The sequence below is a fragment of the Acinonyx jubatus genome, chromosome D1 (genome assembly GCF_027475565.1).
Source record: "Acinonyx jubatus isolate Ajub_Pintada_27869175 chromosome D1, VMU_Ajub_asm_v1.0, whole genome shotgun sequence".
NCBI lineage: Eukaryota > Metazoa > Chordata > Mammalia > Carnivora > Felidae > Acinonyx > Acinonyx jubatus.
In genome coordinates, this window is record NC_069390.1 from 80,121,439 (window position 1) to 80,141,346 (window position 19,908).

Genomic DNA, 19,908 nt, shown 5'->3' on the forward strand with positions numbered 1-19,908 from the left:
GTGTACTCACAAAAGCAGCCATTCAATAAAGCCACACAGCATAATCTTTTGACTGCTAGCTTCTCATAATTAATTTTCACAAGTTTCCATTCCTTTCAAAACTAATGTCTTGCCACAATATAGACCTGTCTCTAAATATCAAAGCAATAATTTTGGCTCACTGATTATTTTTCCTATCCTTTTAAATATATATTTTTTTTAATTTTTTTAACGTTTATTTATTTTTGAGACAGAGAGAGACAGAACATGAACGGGGGAGGGTCAGAGAGAGAGGGAGACACAGAATGTGAAACAGGCTCCAGGCTCTGAGAAGTCAGCACAGAGCCCGACGCGAGGCTTGAACTCACGGACCGCGAGATCATGACCTGAGCTGAAGTCGGACGCTTAACCGACTGAGCCACTCAGGAGCCCCTCCTTTTAAATATATTAATGTTTGTGCATATTTAAATATTTCTTAAGTATTGTAGCTGCTAAAACATGCAATATAAGTGTTCAAACTCTATATTAGAAATTGTTGAAAACAACTTCCATGTGTTCCTTAAAATAGGGTATGTTTGGTTTCTGTATTGTTGTCATATAAATTGTAAGGACAAAAATGGGCCCTTTGACTGAATGTGCAAAGTTCTCCTTAAACCACCTTGAACTAGGCAGATTTGCAACATTTTAAACTGGCACTTCATCCCTCTTTCAGCAAGCATCCTCTGCAGATTTAATGATCAGGAACATCCTTCTGATGCATGCTGGGAGATATGGCTGCAGGGTACAGACCACAGCAGACAGTGTGTCAGATGAGGCAGAACTTCTTGTTAGGGGTGAGTATGCTAATAGTGCAGTCTGAAGACATGATCACCATAAATTATCATACAAAGGAATTTAAATGCATGGACTTTGAGCACATCAGTACTGTGCATTTTACTTTCAATTTTACAATATATGTTATTTTTGTCTAACCTTTTGCCTTTGAAAAGATTACATGCAAAACTGCTTCTTAGTAACAGACAAAACCTGTAGATTCAACTTCAGGGTCTAAAACACCTTTAGTAATAAATGGTAACTTAGTGTGTCACAAACTTATTGTAAAACAGAAATTTTAAACAGTTGAGCCACAGATATTGGGACTACAGGGATAAAATTTGTGTGTGTATAGATGTGGTTTTCAAATGCAAAGTTAGTGGAAGCCCTAGGCACTTTTTTTCCTCCACTAACTTCTAAATTCTGCTTCCCAAAAACAGGAAAAGTGCATGCCTAATATGGTGGCATTTGTAAGTTTTCAATGACAGGGTTTTTTAAGTCTGAAAATGTCAAACAGAATGTGCAGAAATGACAGTTAAGTGGTTTCCACCTATGAACCAGGCTACCAAATTCTGCAGCCCTATAAAGTTACATCTTATTTGAATTGAATTAAATAAATGACTACAGCACCAATTTCCTTTAGCACATTATTCTCCAGTATGGGAAATACAGCTCCTAGCATGCATATTCCCTTTTTTTTTCTTCTTTCTTTTTCTTTCTTTCTTTCTTTCTTTCTTTCTTTCTTTCTTCTTTCTTCTTTCTCTGCTTCCTCCCTCCTTTCTTCCCTCCCTGCCTCCTTTCTTCCCTCCCTGCCTCCTTCCCTTCCTTCCTTCCTCTTCTTTTTTTCTTTCTTTTCTTTTAGCTTGCAATACAATATACCTACAGAAAATTCCACAAATTATTTGTGTACTGGTGTATAACTCAATAAAACAAATGTGAATTCACCATAAACTAAATTCAAGATAAGATATAGAACTTTGCCAGAATCATACCTAGTGCCTCTCCTTTTTTGATCTTAATTACATTTTGAGTGATGAGAGTATTGCATGCTAAGACACTTTGCATGATCTCTGAAAGTAAAAATTCACAATCCATAGCAAAAACATATTTTAGATCAACTTGCCTTTTATCCACTTGGACTGTTTTCCATTCATAATTTTTAAGAATTCATTAATATTATAAAAATCTTGAATAGGAAACATAAGGCATATAGTAAGCTTCAACATATCTTTATTTTAGTTGTATAAATTATTACAGGTTTATTGATTTTTGGTAGTGCATCCATCATTGGTCCAAGTAAAATGTTTTTGAAATAAGTGGGTATCTGAGTGAGTTTGTTCATTTTGCGGTGTGTTTCTGTTCAAAAGGCTATTTGAACTTTTCTCCAAATTTATCTGAAGAATGTGTATCTGTATTACCCTTTTATAAAACATCAACCTTTTAAAGTGCTCATCCTCTCATGATATTCCATTTAGCTAAATTTTTTCCTTTGTGCATTTTGAAGTTATAAGGCTCATGGAATTGCAAACACCATACTGCGGTCAAATTTATGGAAAATCACTTTCTTCTCTTCCTGTGGTCTGTTTTAGATTATGTATATTTATTGGGTAGCACTTGCCTAGTAATTTAGAATGATGCTCTTAAAACTGGAGCTTTCCAAATGAATAACACAATTTGGAGGCTGATAACAAGAAACTAGGTATTTTTACAGGGTTGTGAGGGGCAAATTTAAGTGGCAAACCAACATTCTGCTTTGTAAGTAAAATTAAACTCAACAGGGTTTAGAACATAATTCAGGTTCACCTTTTTTATGTTCTGCTCTTTTAGTCTTTGGCTTTATGCCTAGGAGAAGATAAAATGCATAAATTTTGGAATTATGTCCAAAAGAAATTTCAGACAGGTTTCTATTGTCTGAATACTCACATAACATTCAGCTCAAGCTTTCATTTAAAGTAAGTTTGATCAAGTCACCAATTTTCTATTATATATTTGCATTACTTTTCTAAAATTACTAAAAATAGCTTGCCTTTTCTGCCTGGTTGGTCATGGATTTAAAAACTTAATGGGATTTTTGTTCTTCTTTTTTTATTTTTACTATTTTTGTTAACAGTTCCTGGTAATTGAAGCAGCTTGGATGTTTGACTATTGCTGTTTTCATATTGGCTAGTGAAATAAAACTTAAAATAGTTTTACCTTGCTATTCTTTCTCCTATTCCCATTCATTGGTTTATAAACTTAGAGAATTCTAATAGTACAGGCCACAGGGCCAAAATTGAGCATTCTAAATGGAGTTTTTCTAATGATGGTTATAATTCCAGCAGTAGAATCCTTAAAGTACACTTATTCAAGTATGTGTCACATAAAAATGGGAACAGTAAAGACAATTCCATCATACATCTTCCTATAGAATACCATCATTGGATTGTCTCAGCAGTTCACTTTGTTCATTGTTGAGCACGAGGAACATTCTTGGGTGGCAAGGGATATAGTTCCATAACCCTGTAATTCTATTTCAGTAGAGATTCAGGGGACTAAAAATCTATGTTCCCCAAGACTGATGGAAGCTACTTTTTTATCATCTTCTGTCCCATCAGAGATAGTCTATGAAATTCTTTTGTGCATGTTACCAAATCCTGAAATTCTTCTTCTGGCCCCATAAGCATATCAAATTGGAGCTCAGGGGTGTAGCCCTAAAACTTCATATTGCCTGTTTAGAATCTGAGTGTTCCTGACTAGTAACGCCTCCTGCTTCTCTTCCCATTCTCTACTTTAAAGCTACATTTCCCCCAAATGCTTGTTTCCACTGTTGCTTCATTTTGTGTGTGAATGTCATTCTATTATTCTCTTCTTTTCCACTATTTTATCATCCTCCAAAAATTGAATTTTCCCATAAATAATCTTCTGAAGCATAAAATCACTTGTTCTCACATACTTAATATTCAGTGAACCAGCATTATAGCACCACCATGAATAATTTGCAGAACGATAATAGAAGTAATGAATATGTTAAAATAAATTATTTTGCTGAAATACAAAAGGATGTTAAAGCCACACCTGGACATCTGTGCACAATTTAAGTCACTTATTCAAGTGTGATATAGCAACGAAACAGAAAGTAAGGCTAGACAATGCTATAGGGAACCTCTTTACAGATAGATAGAACTGTACTATGATCCAGGGTAAAGGAAATTGATCATTCGGAGATAACACTAAATGAGATACACAATTTGTAAGGAACCAATACTCTCCACAAATATGAGAGATGATTGAACACAATATGAAAGATTCCAGAAAAAGGAGTGTTAGCTTTTTGTTACCTTATTTTACAAAAATGAATGTTAGAAATATGTTTCCCAAAGCCAATATAATTGTAGGAAACTATCATGGTTCAAAGAATAAAATGTGTTTAACTAAGCTGCAGTGACTGGGGACCAGAGCATTGAGTTCTGTTTATTCTGCCCAGAGGCAGAAAAAAGAGTTTAAAAATTCACTTCTTCATGCAAATTTTATACTCATAATACTCTGTTTATTAATACAAAACAGCAGGTCAAGAACTCTTGGGACAGTCAAAGAAGAATCAATAATCTTTTGGTTCTTCCTGAATGCATAACCCATATGCACTCCTTTCTCCAAACATGGACACAATTTTCATTTCCTGGGTTACAATTTACAGGATGAATCTCATGTGTATTAAATTGAATCTGAGAAGAAACAGTCCACCTGAGGATGTAATTTGTTTAAAGATATCCCACTGTTTATAACCACTCACCCTTCCTCCCACCTATCACTTGTTCAACTTGGGGATAAACCTGTCTTTCAATCTTATTTCCTTTACACTTTCCATCAATTCAATTTCGTTTATTCTTTTCAAGAAAGATTTTTCCTTGAATATGTTACCATTAACCTCTCCCAATCACCTAGTCACTAAGAATCTAAAACTATTAAAAGTTTGACTGTTTTGACTATTAAATAAATCAACAGGTATCTGTTGATAATTTGCTATTCATTTACCTCATCCATTCATTCAGCACCTTCTCTGTATCAAGCACTGAGCTAGGCATTTGGAATGGAAAGATGAAGACACCAAGGTCTCACCCCTTTGTGTGGCTCTATGGCCACTAGTCTTCTAGTGTGAGAGGCATCTTTAGAAATGCATGTGAAACACTAAAAAAGTAAAGCTCTCTGGATAACTTTCAGTCTTTTAGGGGAAATTATGAAATACTAAGTGACAGTGTAGGCATATACATAATCTCTGCAACCCAGTGCAAACTAAAAATGCAGAGCCCTTGGGTCAAAACTTTGTAAAAATTTCAAGACTATGACAGCAGAGCATTAATCCACATATGGAGACCTTCTAAAGTAAGGACCTGAGTGATTGTTCAGGTTACACAGCCATGAAGCCAAACTTCTATAGCTATTAAATTATGTATTACTATTTATGAAAGAAAGGAGTTTAGCAAAGGATATTAAAATATCTTACTTTTTTACAATTACAACAAAATTGTCTAAATCTTAGTATTTTCGTCTGTAAAATTAGCCTATTAGAGCCTTTTCAGAGGTTTTATCAGCTTTTTGCATGAAATATCTTTTTAATTATTCTACCCCATTTTGAAAGATTTTGTTTATTGTGTTAAACCTTAATTCATATTTCTATTTTATTTCCCACCAAAAATTCTTATCATCATGCAGTAGCTGGTATTACCAAACTAGTTGATTTAAATGTAGCCAATAACGGAGACATTACATTTTAGCTGCTTGTGAAGTGTTACCAATTTTGTTTTCTTTTGTTTCATTTTCAAATAGCAGAAGATAACCTAAAGATGTCAATTACTACCTGATGGAAACCAGTTTGGAACCTTTGATTAAATACTCTACAAATTTTCTCCAAACTATAATTTTCAGTGATTCTCACTAACTAGAGAGAAAAGTTAGAGAATTTTCTGTCTTTTGCCCTTGGAAGGATACAAGTACTATAACTTTCCCAATACAAAGAGAAATTCAGTGAATTCTCTTGAACGTAAGTGTTCAAGAGAAACACTTGTGAAAGAGTTCAAGAGAAACTTGAACTCTTGTGAAAGTGTTCAAGAGAAACACTTGTGAAAGAGAAACTAAGTGAAAACCTTGAACATATTTCTAATTTGAGAATCTGATCTGAGAATAAAGCAGTATTAATGTGTTATCTTTATCTATCTTTACATTTCTTATAGAACTACCCTTGTGAACCATATAGATTCCAAACTGATATAAGTGCTTATCTTTAGCATCTAGCCACTTCTGAAAGTTTCAAACTTTAAAATGTACAATTATTTAACACAAGTTTCTTTTGGAAAATAGAGATTGCATAGTTTTTCTTTCCCATCATTATACACTGACCTTATACTTCCAGATTGCACAAGCTTTCATATGGTGAAGCAATGTTTTGGACTCAAAAGAGTCTCTAGTAAATAAATAAATAAATAAATAAATAAATAACACATCTAGTGCAAAGAAAAAGACCAAGTAGTCATAAAAACAAAATTGGGTTGGCCAACATTTGGGGATCACAGGACAATGACAAACATTTTCAGTGTAATTTTAATTTTAATTAATAGTAATGGCAAATAAATTTGCAAATAATTTATGTTTTAGAGAAGAATGGAGGTTATTCGGTTAATATAATTACATTTTTTAAACATTAATAATCTTTAAAATGGGTAGATAAATATCCTCCCTCTTGAAGAAACTCTAATCTCATTCATTCAGTGTCTTATTGAAACATCCTACACCATTGTGGAAATTTTAGATCACTGCTATCAATAGTACTGGATAAGATTATGTAAATAATTTATACCAATGGCTTGCTTCCCTAGCTTAGACTTTATCTACAGTAAGTAGTTTGACATTAACATTTGTTGGTCAATCATGTGTTGGATTCTCTGCAGCACATTTAGTTTGGTTCATTGAAGTGATGGTAGATAATTGACTTGACTGATGGAAATGATTAAAGCAATGTGTTTGCGTGTGTGTGTGTGTGTACCTGCAAATTAAAAACAAACAAAAAATTGTTATCATGTACAGACAACCAATTGATGGAGACTAAGTTTGTGTTTTGTTCACTCAACAAACATTGAGAACTGCCAGAAGGCACATTTTCTTTGACACTGATATTTCAGTCAAATGACTTTGACTTTCACAGGTTTCTTGATAGGAACATTTTGCTATTTTGAAACAGTACTCCAACTTCACTCTTCCATTTTGAGAAAAATTCTAATCAGCTGGATTTTATATCTTATATATTTTTGAGTCACAAACTATAAGGTGATCAGATTTCACTATGTATTTTGTCCCACAGACTTAAGCTATTTTTCTTACATATCCATCTTGATATAAAAATGGCATTTACTATCACTTCACATTTGTGTAAACTTGTTGAGGTAGGTTCTTGGTGTGTGGACTATGTGTTAAGTTCTTATTTTATTCATTATTTAGTGAGTACCTACTGTATGCCACGACAATTCTAGTATGCAAGAGGGAGAAGTGATGAGATGGGATTGGGTATAAGTGCCTTCTAATGCCATGAGAGAGAGCTTAACCTTTATGCTTAAAGTTATGGATATCCATCAAAAGACCAAATCAGGAAAGGGATGTGAGTATATATAGACTGTAAGAAGATAATTCTGAAAACTGCAGAGGGTGTTTTCGAGGAGAGTAGACCAGTGGCTGCTAATAGACCAAGTAGGAAGCTATAGCAATAATCGTCACAAGAAATAAAAAAAGGTCTGAAAAAAAGCAATAATAATGGAGATTTAAAAGAGTGTACATATTGAAAAAAATAGAAGGACACAGAATCAATAGAACTTTGTGGCTCACTGTCTGTGAAAAATGAGAAGGAAGAGTCAAAAATTAATGCCAGTTGTGAGGCTTAATTTAGCGGTCAATGGCAGGGAGACCATACATTCTGGCAAGACTAAGACAGTTCCGAATTAAACTAGGAGTGACAGAGTAGTTATTATTGAAGCCCCTTCACTTTCAAAATTTTCCTGGTTTTGATGATAAATTATGTAACCTCCCTAATGAATGATCATGCTTTTCATGTAGTCTGAAGGTAAGGAGAGAAGTGGATTGGGAGTAAAGGGACAGCATTTAAGATAAGGCTCTCCAGAGAGAAATATTCTGTAAGCAAATAGATTTGTGGCGATGGAGCTAGGAGAGAAACATTGAAGTTAATATGTACATTTAAGCACAATCAGATGGAAATGAAAGTACAGAGATAGTATGTAAAGAATGAAAAGATAAAGGCTCAAGATAGAAACTCAGGAAACACTAATGTTGAAGAGGAGGAAGAATCTACAAAGACTGAGAAGTGGCTGCTGGAGAAAACAAGCTACTGGGAAAAATCCCAAGGAAATCAAGTCCTAGGGACAAAGAGAATTTCAGGAAGGACAAAATAGGCAATGGTGTCAAATGCAAGATAAGAACCAATATTTACCATTAGATTGAGCAATTTGAAGGTAATGATAACCTTGGCAAGTGCAAATCCTGTGGCATGATAGGTGTAATAACCAAATTACAGTAGGAGCAGAGAGGTGAGCAATAATACATAAAAGGAAAGCATGGACTTTGAAGTCAGACAGACCATTTCACATCCTCACAAGCTTTTACTGGTCATGTAACTTTGGGCAGGTTGCTTAACTTTAACCTTGCTCACCTTTCATTCACTCATGCAACACTGATTCATCAGACATTTAGAAAGCATATAATATGTGGCAAGTGTTATGCTAAGAACCTGCTAGCCATGAACAGCTTGTGTCCATGACATAGAGGAAGATATCTTTTTACAATGTAATATAAGGAAGATATCTTTTTACAATGTAACATTTTATACATAAACTGGATGAAGGACATTTGTTAATCCAAGAAAGAGACAGAAGATAGTGTAGCTTATCTTGCAAATAAATACAGATGTACGAGCAGCACATTTTACTCTCTGATCATAAGCTCCATTAATAATAAAACAACTAAAATTTATTTAGTTCCTATATGCCAGGCACTGTGCTAAAGGCCCATATGAATTATTTCACTTTATCTATTGAGCGTATCATATAAAAACAATGAGAGGAATACAATTTTAATTCCAACTTGCAGATAAGGAAACTAAGGCTCAAGGAGATTTAGGATTTGTGGAATAGTGAATAGGCAGACTAATTTCAAAGTAAGCAATTTAAATTACTATACTGCCCTCCATCATCACTTGCCAGATCATTTTCGTTTTATTCATTATTGTATCCCCTGGACCTACTTAGTTCCTGACACATTATAGTTCCCGACAAATAGTAATAAATATTTGTGGAAGGAATGAGGAAAGAAAGAGAAAGAAAGGGGAGAGCAGGGAGGAAGAAAGAGAAAAAGAAAGAGAGAGAAAAGGAAGGAATAAAGAAGGAGAGGGAAAAAAAAGAGTCCTACAAGAAGGGAATGGAGTGACAATCTCTGTGTTGGAGTCAGAACATTTTATACATGAGCTGGATGAAAGACATTTGTTAAGCCAAGAAAGAGATAGAAGATAGTGTAGCTTATCTTGAAAATAATCAGTTTTTCACTCACATCTGCCTTTAAGAATAGGTCTCACACTCTGTAATCCTCTTAAATTTCTAATCTTAGACCACATGACCAGGAAGCTCAACATTATTCATCACCACTTTCTGTCTTATATTTTCGTCTAAATGACCACCAGACAAATCTGAAATTTCTCTGACCCCCCATGCCTTGCCAATCATATAAGATATCAAATTCTAATGACTATTTTCTGAGGACATCTTGTGGGACTTCCTACCCAGACACTCTAGGTTTTGGTAGAAAAGAATCACTTCTGGACAAAACGTCACCAGGATTACTAAGCAATAATAAAGAAACAGACCTCTGTTTGCATGATCTCTTCTCATTCTCTCATTTTAAACTTTCTTATGATCGCCACAATTGTGAAGGAAAGATAAAACTTCCAACTGCTTTAAAAAGCACCTGACTTTCATTTCAATTGTTACTGCTGATCTTTCAAACCTTCGATATTCATTATTTCTTACCTACTTACGGGTAAATTATGTCAAAAGTCATGAAAACAAAACAACACAAAATGAAAAACGGTGTTTAATGTTCAAAAGGTTGTCTTAAACTCACCGATATTATTACTTGGGCAAAATACTGGAGTACTTATACCTGTGTTCATTTGTTTTAATTGTTTGGAAAAATCATCTACTTACTCCCTTTTCATAGTTTTTATAGACACAACCTAAACCAGCCAGTGATCCTTTGTAACATGTAATCTTTTTAATTTCCTCAATGCATTTGTTTTCTGGGACTGTTACATAGATTGTTTTAGCATGTCTTTTCAGTATTGGGTAGTAATTTGTTTTCCCGTAAAGCCTAGAATACAGTTTCACACAGCATATAAATACTACATGGCCCTTCTTTCATAACCTGTATGTGGTAACCAGGCATCTAAATTCCAAACAAAACATCTGTGGAATATCAGCCCAATGACTGCTCACACCTCGAAAAACAATGGAAAATTGGTAAGTTCACTTTAGTCTCTATCCTAAAATCTTGTTTTATTTCAACCTATGTTCCAAAATACTCAATTCTTAATTATTTTCTTGATTTTGTGTAACATATGACATGTAGCCAAGTCTCTGAATTATTCTTCATTGAACAACACAAAAATCCATGAATATTGAACAGAGAGAGGACCAGCACTGATTGGAAGAAACTTTTGCTGACTTTTACTGAAGATTAGATTTTGTTCTCCCAAACACCTGGCAAAGGTAATGTCTCTGTTTCACTGAGTACTCCTTAATTTGGAATTACAAAGGCAATTAGCTCTCTAATGAGTTAGAGGAACTGAGGTGAAAGAGTAGGGGAGAAACTGAACAGCAGATGATGTCTGTTAATGCCAAAAAAGAAAATAAAAGAATCAGTGAATCATTCTTGGTAAAAAATATTTCATATAAATATCTCTCCCTCTTGTTTTTATTTTTTTAAACTAGAGTGTGTTTAACTTTATTTTTTAGTATGTATTAGGAAAATCTAATTTGACACTTTATGTATAAATATTGGCAGTCATGAGCACATGGGCCTCTACTCTATGTTGTTGATTGAGTATCAGTAGGTCTTACATTCAGAAACTTCTGGATCATTGCTGAGGTACCTAAAAACTGAGGAGGAAAAGGGGAAAGATACTTCCTGGCTTTATAGAAACAGTTCATTAAGATAGAAAATAACCACTACAAGATTCAAAGTGGGCAGGCATTCAGAAGCTGAGATATAAAAGTGACAGCTGCAAGGTTATTTATGGCAATGAGAACATAGAATTGCATAACTTTAAGGTGTATAAAAAGTAGCAAAGAAAGGTCTTCTGTGTTTGTGCTTCATTTGGAAAAGCAGTATCTTTGGACAACCCAAGCACTTAGCACTAGACCTAGTTTATAGCTGTGCTCAGTAAATGTTAGTTGAATCTCAATAGCCTGATTTAAAAATGATTCAAATTGTTTAAAATGGCTGTGTAACTAGTTTGCACAGCCAATACAGTGTAGCATTATAAAAATAACCCAGACCCAGCTCTCAATCTCACTCTGACACTAGCTGGATAACCATAAGCAAGTCATTTTACCTCTTTTGGATTCTTCATTTGTAAAATAGGCATATAATATCTAATCTGAAGATTTAATAGGAGACTGAAATGAGATCTCAAATGGTAGAATGATTCTCTGTAAATGGTAGATATTATTGTTGATATTCTAAACTAGAGAAAGAATTTTTATTTCTCTAATCTTTAAGGAAATGAATCAATGTTCTTCATGGTATATATGGGCAGAAAAATGGTATACATTTCTCCAACAGTTAATCCTATTTGATTATCCATTGACTAAAATATCCAGTAATATTCTGATTGTTTTGCCCATTTTGTTCAATTAAAATTTTATAATACATGCTAAAGGTGATTGGGAGCATTTAACTGTTTTTCCTTCTTCAGGGTCAAATCAGCATGTTTATAGGTTTGTCATAATTTTGCTCTCTGCTGGTTTATTGTCATTAGGATAAACTGTGAAACACCATCAGGACCATCTCAGTATATTCAGTAAACTGAAGCAATGACAGCTTGTATCACTTTCCTGAAGCGTGAAATATGAGTTCATATTAACACATATTTACATGTATTAAAGATTCCATTGTGATGGCTTCCATCTTTGAGCAAAATGCAATAGCTATCTTAGTGTACAAAGGAATTGCCCAAATGTGAAATAAATGCTGAAGGGCTTCAGATACAGAGAAACCAAGATGATAAGACAGAGTTTAAAAAAGAAGTTAAAAAGTTAAATGCACAAATTATACTTCATTTTAGAAAAAGTGTGTAGATGAGCCTATGATGGATAGTTCTAAGGTACTTTTTTTTTATATATAAGTAACGATCATCAATATCTGCATATCTAATAGCTACTAACTTGATATCACACAAAATACATACTATAAAATTGATTTAAATCATAGTATTCAATATTTTTAAAACATATATTCATTCTATGAATGTTTATATAAGACTTTGCCATACCTTCAGTTTAATTGACAATGAAACAATGCAAAAATTACAATAAAGGTTAGAAAGCTGTTATAAGCCACCAAGGGTACTAAAGGATTTGGAAGTACTGCACTTGTAAAATAAATACTTAAATTTTTAAAAATTGAAACCAAATAGTATAAATGATTTTAGGTTCCCTGGAAATTATGTCTTAGATTTTAAAATATCCTAGGTAAAAGTACAAAATTTCAAACGACACAAATACTTTTTAAAACACATAAGGTAATCATCTATGCCAAAGCATTAGCTTTCTCATTTGTCAGCATTCTGATTTGGCTAATTTAAGTGTTCATTAATCACAGAAAACTATAACATAAAACAAGTCTCTTTGAATTATGTGCTTTGTTCAGGAGGTTATTGGTTCATATAATTATTTATTTTGTGGCAACTCAAGAAATAGAACTGTTATTAGTAAACTTCATTTGAAATACCTAATCACTGTTTCAAAGACATTTCATCACCTGATCTGTATGTATCTGTAAATCAAGGCTCATATATTTGTCTCACAACCTCAGCTCACAGAATGTTAAGTCAGGCTAATAAGCAGCATCAATCATACCCCACTGGATGAGATAGAGTGTATTACAGACACTCTCCCTGTAATTCATCCATTATATGGAACATCTGTTACAAGCTATCCAACCTTCAGGACTGCTCTATTTAAGTGTTCTGCAAGAGCCCACTGTCTCCATTTCTCCAAATGAGGTAGATGGTGGCATCAGGATTATACCAAATTCACTGTCACCATTTGACAGCAGTCATCTTTCAGTCTGTGCCGAGCTCTTAATGTTACATTGCATAGTGGTATATGTCTCTTATAATTGTATAGCAAAAAATCCTCAGAGTATAAAACAACCATCGAGATAACCCTAACACAGTTCTTTCTCCATTTTTGTCAGCCATTGCCAGTAACTTAAGCACTTAGGAGTAATACTTTTTTTTTTTTTCAAGTCCTTAATGCGCTACTGATTTGCTCAGTTAAAGTATGAAATTAATGACCCTAGATACATGTTTGTCAACTTCTGCTCATTTCCTTGGCTGTGAAACATGTCCCTTATCTTAACAGATATCTTGTAGAACATGTTGTTGGTATCAAGGAAAATCATGAAAGAAAATCTAAATAAACGACAGTAAGCATAAATGGATACTTCAGAAAGAAAAAAAAACATATTAAGGAAAGTTTTTAACTTACTGTTTAGTCATATTACTGTCAAAGATGCACCTATCTTAAAGAGAATGGGTTTATAAATATGTTCCCTAGTGTGTCTTTGGAAATAATAATTCTAAATTCACTTCATGGTATAATTGGGAACATAAGCCACAAAGGTATCTATAAATTATTCATAAATGAATAGTGAAAAAATTTAAAAGTCCATGTGTTATTTTCCTGATCTTAATTTGCATTGCAGAGTTGTAATGACTCATACACAATAAACTCAATATTGGATTTATAGAAAGCTTTGCAGAAACATGGCACCTTGCATATTTTAGCACCACATATATTTTTTCCTATAGGTTTTCTTTAATTTATTTTTTTCTTAGGATTTATGTAATATTAACTTAATAAATTAACTTCAGAATAGCATGGGTTGCTTAAGGTTTTGTAGTAAACAAGTTGATTATTTTTATTTGTTCTTGCAATTTGTACAATAGATCCTCAAATGTCTATTTTCCATTTCAGAAAGATCACCTTCGATGGATGGACAGTATTATTTTTCTATTGGAATATACAGAGTGTGCACAACTTCAACTCATGTAAAACTACATTAAATATTTATGCCTACTGAACTACCTGCAATTGTTGCCTAATTTACCTTTCATCTGAATTTTGTGATAATTGACTAAGAAGTGTTTATACTTTTCTGAAAATAAGCATAAAATTCTTTAAACATCTTGACCGTAGTGATGAGGAGAGTCTCACATTGGTAATTATATGCTTCAGCCAAAAATGGCAACAGTCATTTTAGCTCATAACTCACTGGTCTGAACCAGTCACACAGCTCCATCTAATGCAAAGGAGTCAGAGTTCCAATAACAACCACATGTTCACAAGTTATACTTACTAGGATAAATGTCATGAAATTCCAACTTTATAAGACTGGTGTAGGGAAGGAATAGTGTCGTTTTGTTGTGTTGTGTTTTGTTTTACTTACAGCATAAGTAGAAGAATCATCACACCCTCAATAAGATTGCCAGAAACTGGTGGGCAAAACATCTTTAGAGACTACCACTGTCATTGAAACTACCCTGGCAACTTCAACTGAGCAACAATATAATAAAACAACATTGGAAGAGTGATTTACTGAATCATTGCAATTTACTTACATTTGCTCCCAGAATGTTACTGCAAAGGTTTCGCAATTTTAGCATTAACATTGATCATTAATATTTTTAATGATTAGATTGTCCCCAAAATTTTCCTACAGCCACTGAGGGCTTGGTCTATGATTTCAATGGCTTCTTTCCTTTGACTTTCTCATGTGTTATCAAACTCATTGCCCTCAAAACCCTCTGTTGTCTGGCGCCCACTTTCCAACATTTTCACCCTCTTCTGTATTCTTTCTTCACTTTGATTCAGCCACACCAGAATTCTTTCTGTTCCACAAATGTGCCGAACTCATCAACACTTAGGAATTTTGTCATTGATACACTTTGCCTAGAAAACTTGCTTATAATATATATGTGGTTAGCTGGCTCCTTCTTATTTATTTTTCAGTGTCTCATCTAATGTTTCTCATGTCTCTTCCACCTGATTTTCACCCTTTATTTTCTTCTTTGCATTTATTATTATCTGAAACTATCTCATTCATTTGTTCTTCTCCTCTCTAGAAAGTAATCCTTACCCCTAGGTTATGGCATACAGTAGATATTTCTTCAATATTGTTAAGCAAATTCTTAAATGTATGAATGAGTGAATGAATGAATGAATATCTAATTATCGTTCCCAAAGTGAGTAATTACATTTTTTAAATTAATTTATTTATTTTGAGATGGTTGGGGTGGGGGGGAGAGTCAGAGAGAGAGAGGGAAAGAATCCCAAGCAGGCTCTGCACTGTCAGCACAGAGCCCTACGTGGGACTCAAATCATGAACCATGAGATCATGATCTGAGCCCAAATCAAGAGTCCAACACTTAACCAACTGAGCCACCCAGGTGCTCTAGTAACTACATTTTTAATAATCAGATAAATAGGGAAGACTGGGCAGGGTAAGGAGTAGTAACTGAAAACACAATAATCATAAGCACTTAATATTAAATATATTCCATGTCATATAAAGCAGAGAGACACAGTGAAATAGGAGGTAAAACTATGTGGGAATGATGTGGTAGGAAAGGGTTTTCAGAAGTTTCTTACAGATGCAATCACAAAACAGTTCTTTGAAGCTTGGCATTACCATCTTTATAAGTACCTTAGAATTTTTTTCATGAATACATCCTATTTTTTGCAGTAGACACACATACACTCATTTTTACAAGAAATGTTGATTGAAATGCGCCTTGGTGACTCAGTCAGTTAAGCGTCCGACTTCAGCCCAAGTCAAGATCTCACAGTTCACAAGTTTGAGCCCCACGTCCAGCTCTGTGCTGATAGCTCAGAGTCTGGATCTTGCTTCAGATTTTGTGTCTCCCTCCCTCTCTACTGCTCCCCTGTTCACACTCTGTCTCTCTCTCTCTCTCAAAAATAAATAAAATATTTTTTAAAATTTAAAATAAATCCTTTTTTAAAAATTTAAGAAATGTTGATTGAAATATTAAAATGTTGAAATATTTTTTAAAATTTAAAACTTGAAACAATGGATAAATCAATTTAAAAATCGGATTTAGCTTCCTGTCATGAGAGCCAATAAATTTCCTTCCTGTTTCAGCGAATTTGACCTAGTTTTCATATTCCTTGTAACTGGAAGCATCAAAGGCAAAAGATAACTGAACTATTTTTAAAAATGTAAAATAAATTTTGGTTTGTGAAAGATTAACACTGGAATAATTCCTTATTGATGCAAAGACTTGTTATATTAGCAAAATGATCTGGAAAGAGAATCTTCAACAATATCTAATTTTCAAACAAACTCCTTGGAGATGAAAACAACAAACAAACAAACAAACAAAAAACAAGTCAATTGGGAAACTGATAGAATAGCTGGCCAAATAGAAGCAAACAGCCAGATAGGTAAACACATAATGCAATGAAATTATTGAAGTGATTTCAAAATTTACCTGTAGGGTAATGGAATTTATCTGTAGGGTAATGGAATGATCACTTTTTGATAGAGAGTTGGGGCTTATTAAAGATGTACAATATTAACCAATGTATTCCTATGACAATAAAGTTCAACAAAGTATTAAAAATCAGGGAATTTTAGAGCAAAGTTGAAAAACCTAATTTTAATTAAACCTATAATTTTAATTAAAATTTTAATTAAGTCTATAATTAACTATCTTCTGTGTTTCTCATTGCTACACCCCCTTAAAAAGAGGAAAAAGAAAAAAAAAGAAGAATGGGTTGGAGATGTTACCATGTAAAGATAAAAACAAAAAGCTTAATATGACAGATTTGAATGATGAAGGCTGACTGTATACCACGAGACCTCCTTCTCATATAGCCCTTATCATTTTTCAACTAAAATGACTCAGGAATGTACTTTGCATCTCTAGGTTACAGACAGTTCTTTAGATAGTGAAGCTGAAAGGATGTTTTTTTCCAGTGAAGACTTCAAGATGACTTCCTCTGGGCTAGTACTTAAGATGGGACAGGTCACTTTATTATTATTATTGTGTTTTGGTAGTAGAAGGGGATAAATAGATATACTAAAAGACTGGAAAATACAGTCTTTTGAAGAAAGGGAAAGCTGCTTAAGTTTGATCAGAGTAGCAGAAGTCTATAAAAACGGAGAAAAGTAGGTTGATGGAATACCTTGAAGACCAGGACAATGAGTTTGAACTTTGTTATGTAGATAGTGGAGAGCCAGTAAATGTTTTTAAATGGGAGGTGGACAGGGGCGCCTGGGTGGCGCAGTCGGTTAAGCGTCCGACTTCAGCCAGGTCACGATCTCGCGGTCACGATCTCGCGGTCACGATCTCGCGGTCCGTGAGTTCGAGCCCCGCGTCAGGCTCTGGGCTGATGGCTCAGAGCCTGGAGCCTGCTTCCGATTCCGTGTCTCCCTCTCTCTCTGCCCCTCCCCCATTCATGCTCTGTCTCTCTCTGTCCCAAAAATAAATAAAAAACGTTGAAAAAAAAATTTTTTTAAACAAAATAAAAAAAAAAAATGGGAGGTGGACTAACACATTAGATATTATACGGGAAGAGTAAAAAATGAAACATTATTCCAGAATTTCATGGATAAATTAGAAGAATAATGGGGTGAAAAGGGGAAATCTGAGTCACCATTGTTCAAATAAATTGTTTACATGTTATGTTTTTTCATAACCAGAAACAGAGGTGACTGAGTTTGAAGGTTGGCATAAGTATCAAGGAAGTTACACTCACCTATCGGGCAGGTAGATTTCAGGTATGAATTGAACTAGGTATAACTGGTGACCATACAAGTTAAGTGGAGTTCATGAGAAATTCAGGGGAAGATTCAATAAATGTAGGGATGTACCTACTGCAGTGGATTAAAGCTACTGTTAGAGGTTTCATGTCCCAAGTAGTAGATCAAAATATACATGACAGAGCTTCAGGGACACAGGTTAGGGCCCCTACAGTTCCAAATAAGGCAAGATAATAAGGTGCTGGGCTGTCAGCTGGCTAATGTATCAACTGACTGTATAAAAACTTGCCTCATGGATGTAGAATCTTAGTGGACACATAAGCCTTTTCTTTATCATTCCTATTTAGTTTCTTCCTATATATTCTATGTAATTAGAATCTAACTAATGAATTTTTCTTTGTTATTTGCATTTAGTTTTTAATATTTCAATCAATATTTCTTTTTTAAAAAAGGATTTATTTTAAATTTTTAAAAATATTTCAGTTATCTTTTGCCTTTGATGCTTCCAGTTACAAGTAATATGAAAACTAAGTCAAATTGGCTGAAACAGGAAGGAAATTTATTGGCTCTCATGACAGGAAGCTAAATCAGATTTTTAAATTGATTTATCCATTGTTTCAAGTTTTTCCCAAAGACTCAGGTTGATTCCATCTCTCCACTGTTGTCTACAATGCTGGCCTCACCTTAAAGCTCATGGTAGTCATAGGCTGGCTGCCAAGAATAATAGAGATTTAGTGCTTTCTTATTGCCATACAACAAGCAAAAGAACTAGCATATCTCTACAAGTGTCCATCTCTTCATCTGGTTTTGACAGTCTAGACCATGAACCAACACACCACGTAAGAGGATTGCCATGATATGATTGACTTTTTCCTAGCTTCCTAAACAAATCACCACAGGGGCAGGTGAGATCGCCAAAATGGATAGACTAATCAGGGCCACCTATAGACTTGTAGTTAATTCCCTATACCACATTGGTGCAAGTAGAGTAAATATTAGGGAGTCAACCACAAAGTCTACTTCATTTCTATCATACATTTCTGCCTTTAAATCCATTTTCAAGCCATAAAAAATTTGCCCCTGCCAATAATCATTTTAATGCTATGAAATTTACATTTTATGTGTCTGTGCTGAATTATGTGAAGTAGTCTTATGTAATAAACAGAATTGAGGGGCGCCTGGGTGGCTCAGTCGGTTAAGCAGACGACTTCAGCTCGGGTTATGATCTCGGGTCTGCCAGTTCGAGCCCCGCGTCGAGCTCTGTGCTGACAGCTCAGAGCCTGGAGCCTGTTTCAGGTTCTGTGTCTCCCTCTCTCTGACCCTCCCCTGTTTATGCTCTGTCTCTCCCTGTTTCAAAAATAAATAATAAAAAACGTTAAAAATTAAAAACAAAATAAACAGAATGGAGTTGAATCTCTGATACATATGAAATTAAGAATCAAAAATGAACCACAGGTCCATCACTGGGGTCATGTGACCTTGAATGAGTCGCTTGAACTTTCTGAGTCTCTGTTTTCTCGTTTGTGGAAAGGACGTGTTAATACATGATTTGCTGTAAAGATTGGAAAGTACATAACACAGTGCCTTAAACTTGATAGGTGGACATTGAGTCATTGTTTCTGCATTTTTTTTTCATTTTACATTAAAAGCTCCCCAGAAGATATTGTGTGTTGAATCTGCCAATAATGGTATTTTTTTCTTTTTCAAATTATTTTCATTTTCTATCTTTCCTTTTGATAGAACCAAATGTGTTACATAGGTTCTGGTTTTATTGGTAAAACATGAAGCATAGTGAAATCATATGACATTGTCAAAGTTACCAAGCTACTGAGAGGCCCAACCAGTGCTAGTCTAGCTATTTACAAAGTCCTTTTTATGTACATTACCCTATGTAATCCTCACAGTAATGATAAGATTGATATTATATTTCCCTTTATAAAATGTTAGGAAATTGAAGCTTAATGAGGTTCAAAAATTTGCCCAAGTTTCAGAAACTTATACACAGCTCTTACATAAAGATCC

The 19,908-nt window shown here is 34.2% G+C and overlaps 1 protein-coding gene across 3 annotated transcripts in view; it reads left to right on the plus strand.

The window, feature by feature from the left end:
* The window catches only part of CNTN5 (contactin 5), a 1,351,205-nt gene that overhangs the window by 1,231,487 nt on the left and 99,810 nt on the right, over positions 1 to 19,908 (plus strand). For all 3 annotated transcript variants that reach the window (XM_053203841.1, XM_053203840.1, XM_053203839.1), the window contains exon 17: positions 692 to 812. In XM_053203841.1, the coding sequence (XP_053059816.1) occupies positions 692 to 812 (121 nt within the window). The remainder of the gene's footprint in view (positions 1 to 691; positions 813 to 19,908) is intronic.